The sequence below is a fragment of the Perissodus microlepis genome, chromosome 6 (assembly GCF_051167445.1).
Source record: "Perissodus microlepis isolate ML-2025 ecotype Zambia chromosome 6, ASM5116744v1, whole genome shotgun sequence".
NCBI lineage: Eukaryota > Metazoa > Chordata > Actinopteri > Cichliformes > Cichlidae > Perissodus > Perissodus microlepis.
Window position 1 is genome coordinate 27,415,295 of NC_140466.1, and position 16,311 is coordinate 27,431,605.

The following is a 16,311-nucleotide window of genomic DNA, read 5'->3' on the forward strand; positions in this document are numbered from 1 at the left end:
TTATCTTATCCTTTTGCCTTAGATTATATGTCTCTACTCGGATCTAAAATAGATAATAAACGTATTACAAGCATCCGACACAAACTGCAAACAACATGTTTTAACAGCAGGGGGAGAGCGCATCCCGCAAATGATGTAGTTTGCTTCAGCTGACAGCAGAGGCCCAGCAGAGTGGAACAGTCTTTCCGGGCAGTCAAACAGCGAGTCTGGCGTCTTTGCCGAGAGCGAAAGACAGCCGATGATAAACTGCTAGTACATCTATATGCACCGTCTGCGTTAACAGCCCTTTGCGCTAAAACGTCCAGTGCGGCCCGGTGCTGAGGATTTCAATAAGCATCTACAACGGCTAACGGGGCACAGCTAAAACAGTTAGCCGCATCCGCACACAGGTAACGTGAACTAAAGTTTTCTTCTTCCCTGTTTAATTGTTGCACGGATGTGCACATCCAGCGAAGCTTGAAGACACTGTCAACTTTAAGTGCTTTCATTGGAAGTTTTCCCTTAGCTGCCTGTCGGCTTGTTAGCTACTTAACGCTAGCTAACTACACGTCAACAGCTGCGATAGATTCACGTTAAGTCAAATTAGTGGGCAGCTCAGGGCTAACCGACTAGCGGGTAAAGCTAGGGAACGGTTTGGTTGATGCATACTTGTCACTTTTACTATGTTGCAATCTCAATAAATGAAATGAATTAGCTGCATTATATATTTGGTCTGGCAAGTATTTTTTTTAATCACTTTTGAACAGCCTTGCAGCAAGTCACGTGACTGCACTTCAACAGGTAACCTTGATAAACTCGACTCTGTTCCGGGTAGTACTAGCAGCATCCACGTCGATTTCCACAATGTCATAAAGGCTATAAACCTGACGCGGTTAACTCTATATGAAAGGTGCAGTTTGTTTCCGGCAGAGAGCTGAAAATCTGGAAATTATCCAACAGTTCTCTAATATCGGAGGTAGTTGCTCCAGTATCTCAAGTGACTGCTAACAACCTGTAGACGTACCTGTAGTTTTACAGGTACGCTTTAAAATGCAAGGTAAAATTCAATCGAAATTTACCTTAGAATAAATAATAAATAGAACTGTAAAATCCTGTTGTGAGTTTCTAGTTGGGTATTGGATTACACAGCTGCTCCTGAGTGTAGTTTAAAAATGGTGTCTATATGTGAGCCACTTCACTTTCCTGTTGTGCAAGTGCTTTCATCAATAACAGAACCCCAGTTTGTGCCTCTCACATGCATTCGACTCAAAGTTCAAACATGGCCATTCGATAGACACATTAATGTGCTGGAACTGTAGGACATACACCACGATTACAATTGGTCTTTACATGTGCCTGATAGGCAGACTATTCAGAGGTCTGGACTGGGGCAGATAAGGAAGTATAGTACATGGATGTGCTGTAGGCGTGGCCCAGAGTATGTATTGTGCAGCCTCAAATCCCACTACTCATTTAAACAATGTGAATTTAAACGATTCTTACTTTGTACAAAAACATGACTTTGTATAAAGTTAGGAAACCGTTATTGTGATTCCCTGGTGCTGTATTTAATAAAAAGTAATCACTCAGTGAGATACAGATACACAAAGAAGACTTTGAGAAGTCCTAAAATACCTTACAAGCAGCAGTTAACTAATTTCACTTTGTTAGTAGGGGCACTATAAGCAGTCGGCCAGCTTCGTGGGACTTTTTCATACTTGCCTGTCTGTCTGTTTCCAGGTATGTCTGAAGTTAGTCTTGAGGCAGAGTCGGGGAAGACCTCATCCGAGGAGCCTCAGATGGATTGTGAGGAGGATGGCAAAGCAGAGGAGAGTTTGAGCAAGGAGTTAAAGCAGGAGAGCGTAGACAGCAGCAGTGTCAGGGAGGATGATGTGATGTACGACATTGACATTAACAGTGATGAAGAGAATGCAGAAAGCAGTAACAGGAAGGGACAGAAGCCGCATGATGAGGGCATTCAGAGCGAGACTTTGGCATCTGGTCGTGTAGCCGATAGGGGACATGAGACGAAACGCAGCGTTGAAACGGCTGAAACACCACAGGAAAGCGGAGATACTCACACTGAAACAAAGGTGACATTTACCTTCACTCTGAACAATCGACCTGTCCTGGCACTTCCTCTCTGTGCTCTCGCTCATGTTGCCATTTTGTCCTTGATTTGCTGTTGCGGTGGCGGTATTCTTCCTATATAATCAGGTTAAATATTGTTGCGGAGCTTTATTAGAAGTAATCAAAAACAAGAAACTGCGTTATTGTGTAGAGTGATTGTGTTTGTTTCCCTCTTTTACGTTTGCTTTGTTTCATCTTCCACTTGCTTTGCAGGAGTTACAAATTAGCTGGTTTTCTCTCTGTTGGTGGTGCGCTTGGTTTTCTCACTAGTTACCAAGTGTTGCTTTGTAATGTGTTTGAGGATCATCAAAGCCTCGTGCACTCTGCTCTTTTGGCTTACAGCAAAGTGATTGCTAAGAAAAGAAATGAATTTCTGTTTATTACTTTGTATTATTGCAAATATACATGTGTTACAAAGTGTTGATTTGTCATGGTTATCCCCTGCTGGCTGGTAAGTATGAATCTATGCATATTTTGCCTTATTTAGATTAAAGTTAACTGTTAACTGAAGGTTAATGTGCGAATGATACAGTTTACTCCACTTTTTTTTGGCTAAGTTGGGCATTCTTACATCTCTTGAGTTCTGCACATGCCGGTCACATGGTTGGCTAGAGAGATTTGGAGTCCTGACTGAACGTTCACAGGCAATCCCACATTTCATGTTTCTGGAATGTGACTCCTTAGGTTGTTGTTTTGTGTTCAGTTTCAGGCTCAGCGCCAGCATTGACTGTAGCATCCCAAGAATTCCATATCAGAAATTTTAATTGTTCTTCCCATTTTCCTTTAGTCACCCTGCATACTTTTGACGTAGACACATTTCAGGTTTTGCTTATTTTTTTGGTGGTGGAGTGTTTTTGTTTGCAGTTTGAGCACAACATTGCGCAACACTAATGTGTCACGTTCTTCTGTAGTTTGCAAGACGTGACTCTTTCCTTCTAAGGCTGACACAGCTAATTGGACAGTAAGCTTATTGTTATTATCCATCCCTCCCTCTTACATCATCTTGATCTGTATCCAGGTTACTGAACCGTAGGGAATGGCAACCTATGACATGCCATATCTTGTCCATTCGCACGCCTGACTCATTTGCAGCCAGTGGAATAACACTGTTAGCCAGTTTTTCTGCAGACTGTGGGTGTGATCATTTTTGCCTCAAGGCCCCTGATAATTTGTTGTTCTGTGAATCGTCTCTTTATGTTTTGTTTTGGGGTTTTTTGTTTTGTTTTTTTGTATAAAAAGAGTCATTAATCTGGATGCATGGACAGCTAGAATTTGCTGCTAAAAGCACCAATAACAGAACTAGTCAGCAAATTTATTTACACATTTTCTTGTTCTCTGTTTGTTATGGGAGATGTACCTTTTTCAGGCAAATGGTTTGAACCTGAGTGGAGCCAGTCTTACCTGCAGCTGGTAGTTGGATAAGCAGAGCAGTGCTTATCTGTGCTGCCTGCCTGCAGGTTTCCTATGGCCTTTAAGTATTAATGTGCCGATCACGCGGTGCAGCCAGCAAAGCAGTGTCTTTATCGCACATCCCATCCTGTTTTTAATGTGTTATACTGTGGATCAATAAGTGAAGCAGGCGATTCTGTTTTTGATAAACGATTTTGATTTCCATTCACTCAAACACACTAAACTATTTTACATCAAGTGTTCCCCTTGAGACGAAATGTGATCAAAGCAAAATGCCAAATCTATGGCTTTGGTTTACACGCCATAGCTGTTGTAAGTAAAAATGGCTCACTGCAGCTTCCAGTATATCTTATTTAGTTGCATTCCAAGCTGCAGTCGAATTCACAAGTCATAATTAGAGCTCGAAGTTCTCACAGGTGATGGTATATGTTAGAGTGAAACCTGAGCCATGAAGTTCAGACAGTTGGCACTAGTCCTTTGGTTATGATTGTGTCAAAGCACAGACCTGAGGGCAGAAGGTGTGCAGAGGATGTTGGCTTCTATCATTCTCAAACAGAAGAAGTTTGGAAACACCAACAGTCTTTGTAAAAACAGGTCAAAAGAAGTAATTATAGACAGAGGGCCTCAGTCGAACAGGTATCCAAGAATCCAGTCTAGTCTGTTTTGGTCCATTGTGAACAACGTTCGAATAGAGGGGGAAAAATGGTGCAGCAGTCACCGATCGAGCCTGCTGGGAGACACATACCGGTAAGCAGGTCTTAACAAGGAGAAGCAAAATCCTCTGTCCTGAGGAACCAAAGAGGGAAATATCTACCCACAATTCCTAAAGACGTGTGTGGAGAAAAACCTGACACTGACCACCACCTCATTAATACGACCCCTACGCTGAAACGTGGTGGTGGCGGCATCATGCTGTGGGAATACTTTGAAGCAACAGGCCCTTGCAGATGTATGCAGATAATGTAGTGCAAGCCTGGATTGAATTTATTTCTCAGGATCTCAGGCTGTGTTCAAAGTTTATATTTCATGAACACAATGCCCTGGTGAGAAAACACAGGAGTGGCTTTGGCTGTTGCGACCCAGCTAGAGTCCAGACCAGAATCTCTGAAGAGACCTGAAAATGTGTCCAAAAACACGTGCCAAGTTTGTAGGATGACTTTCAAATAGTGTTGAGGCTATAGTGGCTCCCAGATACCCTGTCATGGGATATTTCAGTGTTATATGTTTTGATAAATGTACCAAACATTCCCTTTCTTATTGTGAAGTATTGTGTGTGTGGGTTGATGACAGAGAAAATGCTGTAGGGGTCAATATAAACTTACCGTTATGTTCTCACAGTGAAACCACTCAGTCTGTTAAGACAGGAACCGGCTCCTCTTACCAGCTGATCTGGATACTACTTGCATTATTTAGAAAGGGGTCAAGATTCATAAATAAAATATCTTGCTCAAAGATGGAAATTCCCCTGTACTGATTATAAAAACACCTCACTTTAAATGTTTTTTTTCCCCACACACTAACATTCACAGGCCTCACAAAAGCTTCCATACAGAATGTCATAGTGATTAGGTCAGTGTCCCAGTTTTCAGGTCCACAGTGATTAGGCCATAAAAAAGTACTAAAACTAGCACAGCTGTATCTTCATCCTCCAACTGCAGGCAGATTATTATAGCTTAAACCAAACTGACGTGGCCATAAACTGTCTCCACCCTGCGGTTTGCTCCGAGGTTGAGCTAAACAAGCCAATGTGTCACTGCATCATGATTAAGGCTACGATTTCTATTTTTCATGGCGAATAAAATGAGGACTGCCACATGATTATTGTGAGAATTGAGAGTTTTGTTCGATGCTTATTCCAGCTGGATAGGGTGAGCTAATGCTCACATGGACATAGCCACAAAATTTGGGTATTGTCTGTTTAAGGCATTGCAGTGGCAGATATTAGGAGATGTGGAAGGCCACTAATGATGCATTCTATTCTGTGTAGCTTTAAGAAGTAATGTTGTGAAATAGGGGAGTGTGGAAAGCTGATGCCAGTTGTTGTTGCACAAAAACTTCATATCCTGATCGGTGCTGAAATCAATCAAAGCCACAATCTTAAATCTAATCGTAAATGAGATCTTTTCATCCTGTCTTGATAATCAGTGAAGAAAACTGTGAGAGGAGGATGGGTTGATCAGTGTCATGGTGATGCAGCATGGTTTAGGTATGTTAATGTAGAATAGTCAAACTGACCATGTTAAGTATTTGTTGAGGTTAAATATTAAAAAAGCAGTTTAATTGTCAAATTATGTTATTTATATGTCACTGAATGTGAACAAAAGTGCTAAAGTTACAGAAAAAGCCCCACTAAACTTCACTTGAAACTCTTACAACTATATAACCTGCTACAACTGCTGTGTTCTTGGATCTTGGCTATGAGTACATAAAATTACAAAATGAACATGCTGTTGGCCATTTAGACTATAACGCACTTGGAAGATGTTTACTTAAAATTATAAATCCAGTGAGAAATAGGGGGATTTTTTTTTCTTCCTATTGACTTCTGTATATTAAACTTATTTTCAACCAGACGATGAGTCGCCCCCTGCTGCCCATTTGAAGGACGCAGCTCCTCTGCACTAGCTTAATTTTAAGCCCTCGACGATACCCCTCTTATTTACAGTCTATGATATCCAGTCTCCTCTTTTTTCCTTGAGAAATAACCTGCTTCATTTAACCATCCTTATTGCAGGAGAGCACAATGGCCGAGGAGTCCCACAGAAGCACAGCGGCGGAGATCCCCGTCACCAGCAATGGAGAACTAGAGCAGAGCCCCGAGTCTGTATTCAGCAGGGTAAGAGATGAGCTTAGTTTCATTAAACCTTAAAAACAAATATCTATGAAGAGTATGTGTCAGAAAACAAGGGAAACTTGTATAAAGGGATGCATTTGCTATTTTTAACAACTTTTACAGTCAATTGATAATTAGTTTGCCACGATTTCTAAAAAAGAGCATCAACTGTACACTTTGGAGCAGCTCTAAGTGGCAGATGTTTGGGGGTAAATTAATTTAAGACAGTCAAGGAGTGATGTAATGGTACAGTAAAGAAAAGCACTTTCCACCAATCACATACAGACCCCAGACACATTTCTTTCTCATCAGTCTGAGAGTTGGCAGTGATTCCAGCTGATTGCTCCTTATAGCTCACAGTCACACTGCCAAGTCTGTTCAGCTCACAGACAGTATAAAAGATGGACATAGCTACCGTCATGTCACCTGCGGTTCTCTGAAGTTCTGTTTTGAAACCTCAAACGAGTGTTTCCTCAGTTACCGTCTTGGTCGCGAGACATCCGATGTGACGAGATCTGGCGGGTCTGGCAGTGAAACCACTTCGTCATTGGCTAATAACTTATGATTGACAAGCCCATGAGCGAGCAGAAAATACCCCAGCTAATCTTCTTTTTCACATATAATATGACCAAGTTTAACAATAAATTTTTTTAGTCAGTATGACACAAGAATGAGTGACTAACGAGTGAGTTCAGTAGCAAAGTGTTTAGAGTTTGGGAAAGAGAGCCATTTTCCCATAGACTTCTATAGGACTGGAAGTCTTTTTGCAACCACAGCTATCGCCATCTGGTGGTCTTCAGATAGAGTGCAAGTTTTTAAGCACTTCCACGTTGGCCTTTTTCCTGTCAGACAGCTGTGTTCAGATTTTTTTTTTTTTTTTAAACTGTCTATGGTGTAACCACAAGCATGTGTGGAACTTTAAAATGTTTAATCCTGATAAAATAACTTGCTGAGGCAGGAACTGATAAATTGCCGGAAGGTTCTTACCTGGTTTCATCTGACTTGATTTAACTTGAATGTGAATGGAGGAATGAAATAAATATTCTTATATTACTTATGCGTAAAATGATAAAAACGTTTGATACATGTGTTCCATGCCACTTGAATCCTGCTGTGATAAATCAATGTAGAGCCTACAGCGTCTACACAAGTGGCCAAGTCCTTTGTTAGTGTGTGACACGTATTGAGCGGGATAGCCAGATATCTGGGGAGGTGCATGTCAGGTCGCACCATATGGCTTCATATACCTATAGTGTAGATCAGGGGTCTCCGGCTCCAGTCCTCGAGAGCTACTGTCCTTGACAGCTGAATCAAATGGTTGAATTACCTCTTCAGCATGCCATCAAGTTTGGCAAAGTCCTGGTAATGAGCCATTCACTTGATTCAGGTCTGCTGGAACAAGGATGCATCTAAAAGCTGCAGCACAGTAGCTCTTGAGGATTGGAGCTGGAGACCTGTGGTGTAGATGGTGGTAGTCATGGAGGGAGTGGTCCTTTTGATTGGCTCTCGCTTTAGGAAGGCATCAATATGTGTAATGGTGACAGGAAAACTATAACGCTCCATGTTTTTTGTTTTTTATGGTCATGGTTGCTGGTGACCACATGGTCATAACTCTCCTGAACTTAAACACAACGTGGTGAACAAGATGAATTGATCCTGGGCACAGCTGTTTGAGCTTTCTTGAGTGTGAGGTTATTAATTTGTTAGGAGCGGTGAATGTTTCACAAATTGTTGCGTGCCACCCTGTGTGTCTGCACTGTTAGTAGGCAAAAATATATTACATTAAAACTTTAGATGGTATAAAAGATTAAACAGTTCGATAAACCACAGTGGAGGTTTTGTCTCTCCTCGACCATAGCTGTATTTCAAAAGTGACTTATAAATTTAGCTGCACTAAATCAGTTGTTAATGTGCGAACCCATAAGACCTTCTTCTGATTAAGCCTTTGGGGACACCCACCAATCATCTGTAGCTTCCACGCAAAGACTTCCTGTTCTGCTTGCTGGTCAGGAAGGCAACTAAAAGATGCTTAGAGAGAGCTAAACTGTTATCAGGGGATAGCTGATAGTCTTGAGATTGTATTTCAGTAAAAGCCATCTCTCTACGGATCCCCAGGAGGATGGTTTCAGACTACAGAAGGAAGCTTCCAGTCCCTAAGAAATCAAGTGCAGATATGTTTTTATGTTTGTGTCTGCCAGGTCCACTTAAACTATTTTATCTTTGTTTTGTTTCCTCCCGTAGGACTCTTATCCCAGTGGCCCAGGGGCCATAAACCTTTCAGAGACTTGTGTCACATCAAGCAACTTTGCCTCAACCACAGAGGGCATCATTGAATCAGGACCATACAAAGGTGAGCCGTACTCTCCCCAGTTTTACGCCTGTTGCTTTGTGGACCGTTTCTTCACTATTCAGAGGTTTTATGAATCAGCATCTCTATCAGTGTGTTGTCAGGCTTTGTCAGCTTGTTACATTATTTGATTTTATTTGCAACATTCTGAGTTTACAAACCGCCCATCTGTCCATGTTCCCACTGCCCCACTTTTGTTTTTGTTTTTTTTAAATCTCTCTGAAATATAAAAGGTAGAAATTTGAATTTCTAAAGCTGGACATCTAATTGAATTTAATGAGTTTGCTGTGATCTTCACATCGTATCGCCCCGTCTGCGTTTTATCATCATGTCCTTGTTACAAATGCAAATAAAAATCTCCCCATAGTGCGTAGAGCTGCTAGAGCCCATTCACCACCATGTTGCCATGGCTATTTTCCATGTTATTTACACTGGCTGAGGTAGGCTTTTGTTCACAAGCACGTTCACCTACAGCGCGGGGGGAGCTTGGGGGGGGGCACAGGAAATAAACACCAGTGGGAGAGCTTGGGGGGGCACAGGAAATAAACACCAGTGAGAAAGTCCCCCTTATACTTGTGCTGGAAAAAAGGTAACGCACTAATGATAACTCTATCTCCCAGGGTCAGCAAGCCTGCCCACATCTCCCGTGTCACCTGTAGCTCCCAGCTCGGCTGTTGCCAGCCGCCTGGCGCGCTCTTCCAGCGATAGTCAGGCTGAGAAAGGTACCTCGAAGCGATGGTGTATGAATCAGATGAAGCAACACCATTTTCTACGCAAAATTAACCACAATCTACTTTACCGCCTTTGGTTCTCACCAGGTCCTTACCTGCTCTTTATTCCTACAGGCTGTGCTTCGTTGCAAATCAAACCTTTCCTCTCCCTTCCTGTTTGTTGGCTCTTCAAACTTTGCCTTTGCATAAGACCGGGCTAACATAAGTAGTGTTATGCTTTGCACTGGCTATCGGTGAGCATTTAAATACCCTTTAGAGTCCTTTTACTGAGGTCTACATCTCAGTATGTCTAGATTTAACTTCTTGATACCTTTACATTTGCTTGGCTTGGAGAAAAAAACTGCCTGCAAATTTAATCTCAGTGGGTTTTCCTGCCTGCAGCCTTTGTCCTCGCGTAATGTGGCACCCGGCATGTCTTTACGGAGCCTCAAAGCTGCCATCATGTTTTTGAAAGGCGGTCAGATGAGCGAAAATGGAATAAATCAAAACTTTCTTCGCTGCTTTGACATTTGATTTTAAAACTATCACTTAAAGCTACTGTAGCTGACCTTTTTTCTACCTTCAGATGATGACCACCTTTTACAGTTTCATCAGCTCTGGAGCTCCGTATCTTTCAACATTTCTCTAGACCCAAAACAAAACTAAATGAAGCTCCTGTCATTTACAGTATTTTAATGCTGTAGAGTTAATTTCAGCTGGGCTGTTCATAGATATCACTTTGCTAAGTGAATAACTTTCAACTCTCCAGGCTCGATGACAGCACAGCCAAAGAGCGGAGCGGTGGTGCTTTCAGAAGACTTAAAGAATCCAGCGATGGAAAAACTGGACCTAGTGAGGAAGTGGAGCATCAACACATATAAAGTAAACCTCTCTTTAATTGATTTATTATTATGTCCTTTTTCTAACCTCCTGCTTCTTCTTCTTCTTCTTCCATTTGTAAACTGGGATGTTAGGAGAGTGATCGACATTCTGTCACTTTAGACGTTATTGTGACTCCACTCTTAAGTAGAAACTCCCCGCTGTCCCTGTTCTTATGTTTAAATTTCTCTTTTTATTATTTGCTTGTTTTGTTTCAACAATCCTGCTGTCCTCCACAGTGTACCAGGCAGATCCTGTCAGAAAAGCTGGGTCGAGGCTCGCGGACCGTGGACCTGGAGCTAGAGGCCCAAATCGAAGTCCTCCGTGACAACAAGAGAAAGTACCAGCATGTGATCAAGCTGGCTCAGATGCTGGCCAGTCAGCTCTCCCAGATCATGCAGACACAGAGGCAGCTGGGAGATGCCTTTGCCGACCTCAGCCTCAAGACACCGGAACTCCACGTGAGTCCCCATAAAATCTGAAAACCGCCAGACTGGATTTAATACAGTTTAAAAAAAAAAAAAAAAAAAAAATCCTACAGAAGCTATTGGCTTGTGATCCGTCTGAGGGCTCTGAGCTTTCTTTGGGTTTTTGAGGTATGTCAAACATGAAGCCAAAATTTTCAGTGTCGTGAAGGTGGTTCTGCTTCAGAGTGTCTAGATCACCATAGCAGCTCATGCTCAACATATAACCTTGTCCAGAGGTTATGAGTTTAATTTTAAATTTTAGAGATGCTTTCAGTACACAAGCAGATTGGTTTTGCATGTGTGATTTTAATTAATTAGTTTTTTTAAATGAATATCTGCTATGAGTGAGATATAGATCATCTAGAGCCATATCTTACTAACATCACAATAAGTCCTTCTGTGACGTTACAGCAGCGCAACCTGTCTATGTTGCATTGGCGCTGTAATTTGCATGTCTCCAGTGAGGCAGGAAAGCCATTAATGTTTTTCTGCTTGCTCCTCCTATCCTGCTGCGTCTGTTTTGCATTGTTGAATCTGCAGCTTATAAAACACTGATCAGAAAACTTGATCGGCAAGATTGGATCCCATTTCACTTTGATCTGGTCTCTTTCAGAACGCTATGGGACAGCGTCAGACCTGATATGAACTGAGTAGCCTTTAATTTTCATGGCGTTTTTTGTATGAAGTTTGAAGCTCTGATGATTAGAGATCCAGTTAGGAGTAAACAGTAGCAGTGGGCAGTAAAGTTTTTCTGCAGCAGTACTGTTGCTTTCTTGAAATATTTATTTATTCATTCATTCATTCATTTATTTTCTATAGACCTTGATCAGCCATTATCCCCTTATGTCCTTTTGTGCAGAAGTACAAAAACACATCAAATGCCCGCTGCATTAGAGACTGAGTTAACAAAGAGAGGTTCAGAACCCCAGTTATTATACAAATTGTGATATTCTTTTAGGTCATATTTGTTGTTTTACTTTCTAGTATTTAGAGGTATCTTATGTGACAGCATGCACACATTAGTTAACCTCCTAAGACGCGAACTCTTCCACGGCATGCATTTTTAATTTCTCTTCGATATTTGGGCATATTGGGACCAGATGAATGTAAAAACAAAGAATTACCAGATTTTTTTTTTTTTTTTTAACCTATATTTTTGTTTCTAAGAAAAATGAGAGCCACATGTGAGGATATTTGTTTAAAATTTCGATAGAACAGTAGCAGTATAATGTCCTCGTAAGTGGATATCAGGCGCTTGTAGAGCAAAATTGAGTATTTTGGTCTAAATAACCCAAAATGTGGTGTCCAAATATGTGGATGCCAGGTCCTAGGAGGTTAAGAGTTGTCCACCATTATTGGATGTGATACACTGGTTGCTAGGGAACAATTTGTATTCCCTGGACTGAAACCAGTGCTTCTTTTTTCAGGTTGCTTTTGGTCACTGGTTGAAATCAGTTGCAAAGAAGTTGGTTGTTTGCCAGCAGTTTGCCACAGCTGAATGTAGCTTTTACCCCTCAGCCCTAAAAGGCTGAGGGGTATTGTCGCACCGCCGGGTGGGCGGCGTGGAAACCTAAGTTTGTGAATGCGTGAAGCTTGTAGTATTTAGTTATGGTGGTGATAATTCATCTTTAGAGGCTGCGGTTTGGGGTCATTTGAAAAAAGTGAAATCAGAGCTCTTTATTGCATTGTGTAATGCTGAACTTTAATTAAGTTAATTGAACTTTCACGATGCCTTAAGTGGGCATTTTTCAAAATAAGTTTGTGTGTTAGTCGATTAAATTTGTGGAAGGTCACAGCTTAAACCCGTGTGTTTAAATTTTAGCCAGATTCATTGTTTTTTATATATTGGTGCAATAAACACAAATAATTGTGCCTATTCTTTTCAGGAGGAGTTTGGATACAACGCTGAAACCCAAAAGCTGTTGTCCAAAAACGGAGAGACTCTGCTGGCTGCCATCAACTTCTTCATCTCCAGTGTGAACACGCTCGTGGACAAAACAATCGAAGACACCATGATCAATATCAAACAGTATGAAGCTGCAAGGTAATGTGCACACAGGCTTAGTTCTACTTCTGCACCAAACAGACTTTTATTTAATCGTGAGACACAAAGCTTTTGCTGGACGCCCACGGAAACGTCTTTCTCTTAAGTTCAGACATACAAGTTGTTGTGTTTAATTTGATGAATTACCATTTTAAATGTAAATTTTAAAATGGACAGTTTTAATTGTGGACAAATTGAATTGTGTTTAAGCTGCTGCCGGAGATTCAGGTTGTTGAGGTTGCGGACAAACAGACTCAAGGACAGCTTTTACATCAGGGCAATATTTAATAATACATTTATGATGCACTAATGTAAAACATTTTTTTTTTTCTTGTAAAAAAATTATTGTTGATTCGGTTGACGCAGTTTGCGTTTTTCTGATGTGGTTTATGTATTTAAACACTCCTAGGGTTGAGTATGATGCATACCGTACAGATCTGGAGGAGCTGAATCTGGGGCCGCGTGACGCCAACACCGTGCCGAAGATCGAGGTGTCTCAGCAGCAGTTCCAGACCCACCGCGAGAAATACGAGAGGATGCGAAACGACGTCTCCGTTAAGCTGAAGTTCCTGGAGGAGAACAAGGTTGGTTAGATGCTAGCTCGCTCTACATATCACTGCCCACGTGTTAACTTTCAGCTAATTGTGTCGCTTTTTCGTTCCTGTTGTCTCAGGTGAAAGTTCTGCATAATCAGCTCATCCTGTTCCACAATGCCATCGCTGCATACTATGCTGGAAATCAACAGCAGCTGGAACAGACACTCAAGCAGTTCCACATCAAGTTGAAAATGCCAGGCGAGGACAGTCCATCTTGGCTGGAAGAGCACTAATCATTCCTTTTCGAAACCTTTTTGGCTCCATTTGACAGGACATGTCAAATTTACAGAGAAACTACAGGAGCTTTCTTCCCTCTTTAACGCTATTCTCGCTGCTTTTCGAACTTTGAGAACTGTAAATGAAAATAATGCAAAAACGGGAAAAAAAAACCTCCCACATTCCATTTTTCTTTGTTAAATTGTTTTTTCTTCTTCTTGGTTATTTCAGATCATTGAAACACGCACTTTTGCACTGTTTGACAGATGTGTCAAACAGATGTTGCTGCAGTAAACGCGTTTGGAAACTCTACATGGCCTTTTGTATTCCAGCGTATGATTGTTGTATCCCAGCACAGTGGACATGTTGGCTTTGTAAAGTGGGGCAGCTATGGGATCGAAACAACTGCCGTTTTACTCACATTCTTTATACTGCTCTTATCAGCCGATGAATGCTTTCCGAAAGATAAGCAGGAAGCTTTTTTTTTTTTTTTAAATGCAAACCCTTTCATGAATTGATCAATTTTACCCACAAACTCTGATTAAAGTGGTAGTTTGATATTTTGGGAATTTGCTTTCTTGCCGAGGCTCATGTAAGATCTGCTCTGTCCTCTCAGTTTAAAGCCAGCAGCCGGTTAGCTTAGGATAAAAACTGGACACGAGGGTAGCTTTACTCTTTCCACTGGTTAGAAAGGAACCTGCCTCCTAATACCTCTAAAGTTCATGAATACAAAAAGCCAAAGTGTATGAAATCAAGGTGTGCTTGTGCAGAGGTAAAACCAGGCAGCCATGTTTCTGATTGTGAATTTTATGCTAAGCTACTGTAACTGACTTCTTCTTCTGGATGAGCTAGATGGCTGTCCATCCCCACATTTGTGCAAAAACCAAAGTTTTCCCAAATGTTTGAAACACTCTGTGCAAAGAGATGGCAGTTCAGATGACGTTTACACAATCCCTCTGTTTTTAGGACTTCTGGGGGTTTTATTGTTGTTGTTTTATCTACATTCAGGGCTCGCGGTTGAATGGGTAAAAGTGTTGATAAAATGAAGGATCAGCCTTATGTGAATAGATGTGCCTTGATTTCTTGAATTGGTTCTCCTCAAATCCATGCTGTCTGGTCTTCTTGTTAAAAGCAGGTGTGCTCGCTACCAGTGTTCAGAGAATGGAACAAACGAGCACCTTCCACCCTCGGAGATGGATCCTGTACAATTTTACACGTTTAAATGCTGCACAAATAAAAGGAAAACTCCAGTACCTTGGTGAAGACGTGCCGTTCTCAAACATACTTATCCATATTGCACACGTGCACATTTCTGAAATTGAGATCAAAAACTTGTTAGAAGTGTGTGACATGTACGTTTTAAACCAAAATGCAATTAACTTGAGAGATATTGTCTTTTGTAAATTTAAACACCAGCATTCTTTTGCATAGGCTGCATACGGTTTCCTTCGATGGGCTGTGCAAAAGTATGATTATTCCAAAGGGGACGCTCTGTCTGCTAGTGTGGTCCTCACTTTGTGGATTTGTACTTCTCCTGTGGCTCGCTATAGCAGTGTGAGAGCGTGAATCTTGTACAACAATCTGTTCCTTAAAATAGATGGCTATATATTTTTAATCTCTATTTGATTTTTAGTATGACAAAAATGCTGCCTTTTGGCGTTGTTTTCCTAAAGACCTGCATAATGGTGTGCTACTGTGGTAGCACTGTGTCACAGTGGGCATCTACCTTTGTAATAATGAAATATTAACAAATGTTGAGTTAAAAGAATTCTGAATGTTGTGTAACCTTTTTGGGGGGAAAATAAAACATTTAAAAAAAAAAAAGTGTCTCCAGAGTTCAGTGTTGGAGCTGTAATTGGGGTTAATGGTAGTAGCTTGTATAGAAAGTCACCACCAGGGGCCAACAAAGAAAAGCAGGCTACTTTTGACCTGCCGGTGAAAATATATCCTTACGGGTTATTTATGCTCTTTTTTTTTTTTTTCCACCTTTCCTTTTCACACAGGCTGCTGTGATTCTGTTGACATATGGATTCAGATTGATGTAGTTTGCCCAGCAGTTCTAGAGCGTGGAGCCATTTCACTGGGACTTGTCTGCGTTTACTTAACTCCATGTGCTTTCAGATCCCTCTGTAGGTTTTCACAATGATGAGCCCACTACACCCACAATTATACATTTGGCAGGATCCGGTTAATCCTCGGGGAAAAGCTTTGAGGATGTTCATCACAAAATCAGTGACATGTTTTATCTGCAGGCACAAATGAGGCCTTTCAGTGTCCCACGCCAACAAATGAAGTCTTGGGTTGGGGATGTCGGGGGCATGAGGTAAATGTTTTCCATTGCTGGGGGAAAAAAAGGAATCTCACATTCACGTTTTTGACTTTCACAAAGTAGGAACTAATTAATCATTTTAAAATGCATTTTACATAATGTTTTGTTTTTTGTTTTTTTTTAGCTAAACAAAATCTTGGTATTTTGAGAGCATTTGAAATGTGAAACTGTTAAAATAATTGGGAAATTCCTTTAGATTGAATTAAATGGAATAGTGCAGAAGATTCTGGGTTTCAGCTGAGGCCTGACTGTGTGAAGTTTGCACATTCTCCTCGAGTCTGTGTGAGCTCCCGCAGTCTAAACACGCATGTCACATCCACCATAGGTGTGGCTATGACATGCACTTCTCACCTATGACTACTGGGACAGGG

General features: G+C 41.2%; 1 protein-coding gene across 3 annotated transcripts; it reads left to right on the forward strand.

Moving 5' to 3' along the window:
• Positions 1–151: 151 nt before the first annotated feature.
• arfip1 (ADP-ribosylation factor interacting protein 1 (arfaptin 1)) lies at positions 152–14,352 on the forward strand. 3 transcript variants are annotated; one of them, XM_084931780.1, is made up of 10 exons: positions 152–389; positions 1,720–2,072; positions 6,254–6,355; positions 8,594–8,702; positions 9,320–9,421; positions 10,179–10,291; positions 10,528–10,749; positions 12,642–12,799; positions 13,209–13,383; positions 13,473–14,352. In XM_084931780.1, the coding sequence occupies exons 2-10, from the start codon at positions 1,722–1,724 to the stop codon at positions 13,626–13,628; spliced, it is 1,488 nt and encodes a 495-aa protein (XP_084787906.1). In that variant the 5' UTR covers positions 152–389; positions 1,720–1,721; the 3' UTR covers positions 13,629–14,352. The 3 variants fall into 3 exon arrangements, with proteins under 3 accessions (XP_084787906.1, XP_084787907.1, XP_084787908.1); XM_084931781.1 differs by lacking the exon at positions 9,320–9,421 and having other exon boundaries at positions 155–389; XM_084931782.1 differs by lacking the exon at positions 1,720–2,072 and having other exon boundaries at positions 158–389.
• Positions 14,353–16,311: the final 1,959 nt, after the last annotated feature.

Excerpts from the sequence above, each read along its gene's own strand:
- arfip1 (XM_084931780.1), top strand. The coding sequence starts at position 1,722 with ATGTCTGAAGTTAGTCTTGAGGCAGAGTCGGGGAAGACCTCATCCGAG. Across the intron at positions 6,356-8,593 it reads CCGAGTCTGTATTCAGCAGG|GACTCTTATCCCAGTGGCCC; the intron begins GTAAGAGATGAG and ends TTCCTCCCGTAG. Across the intron at positions 8,703-9,319 it reads TGAATCAGGACCATACAAAG|GGTCAGCAAGCCTGCCCACA; the intron begins GTGAGCCGTACT and ends TCTATCTCCCAG.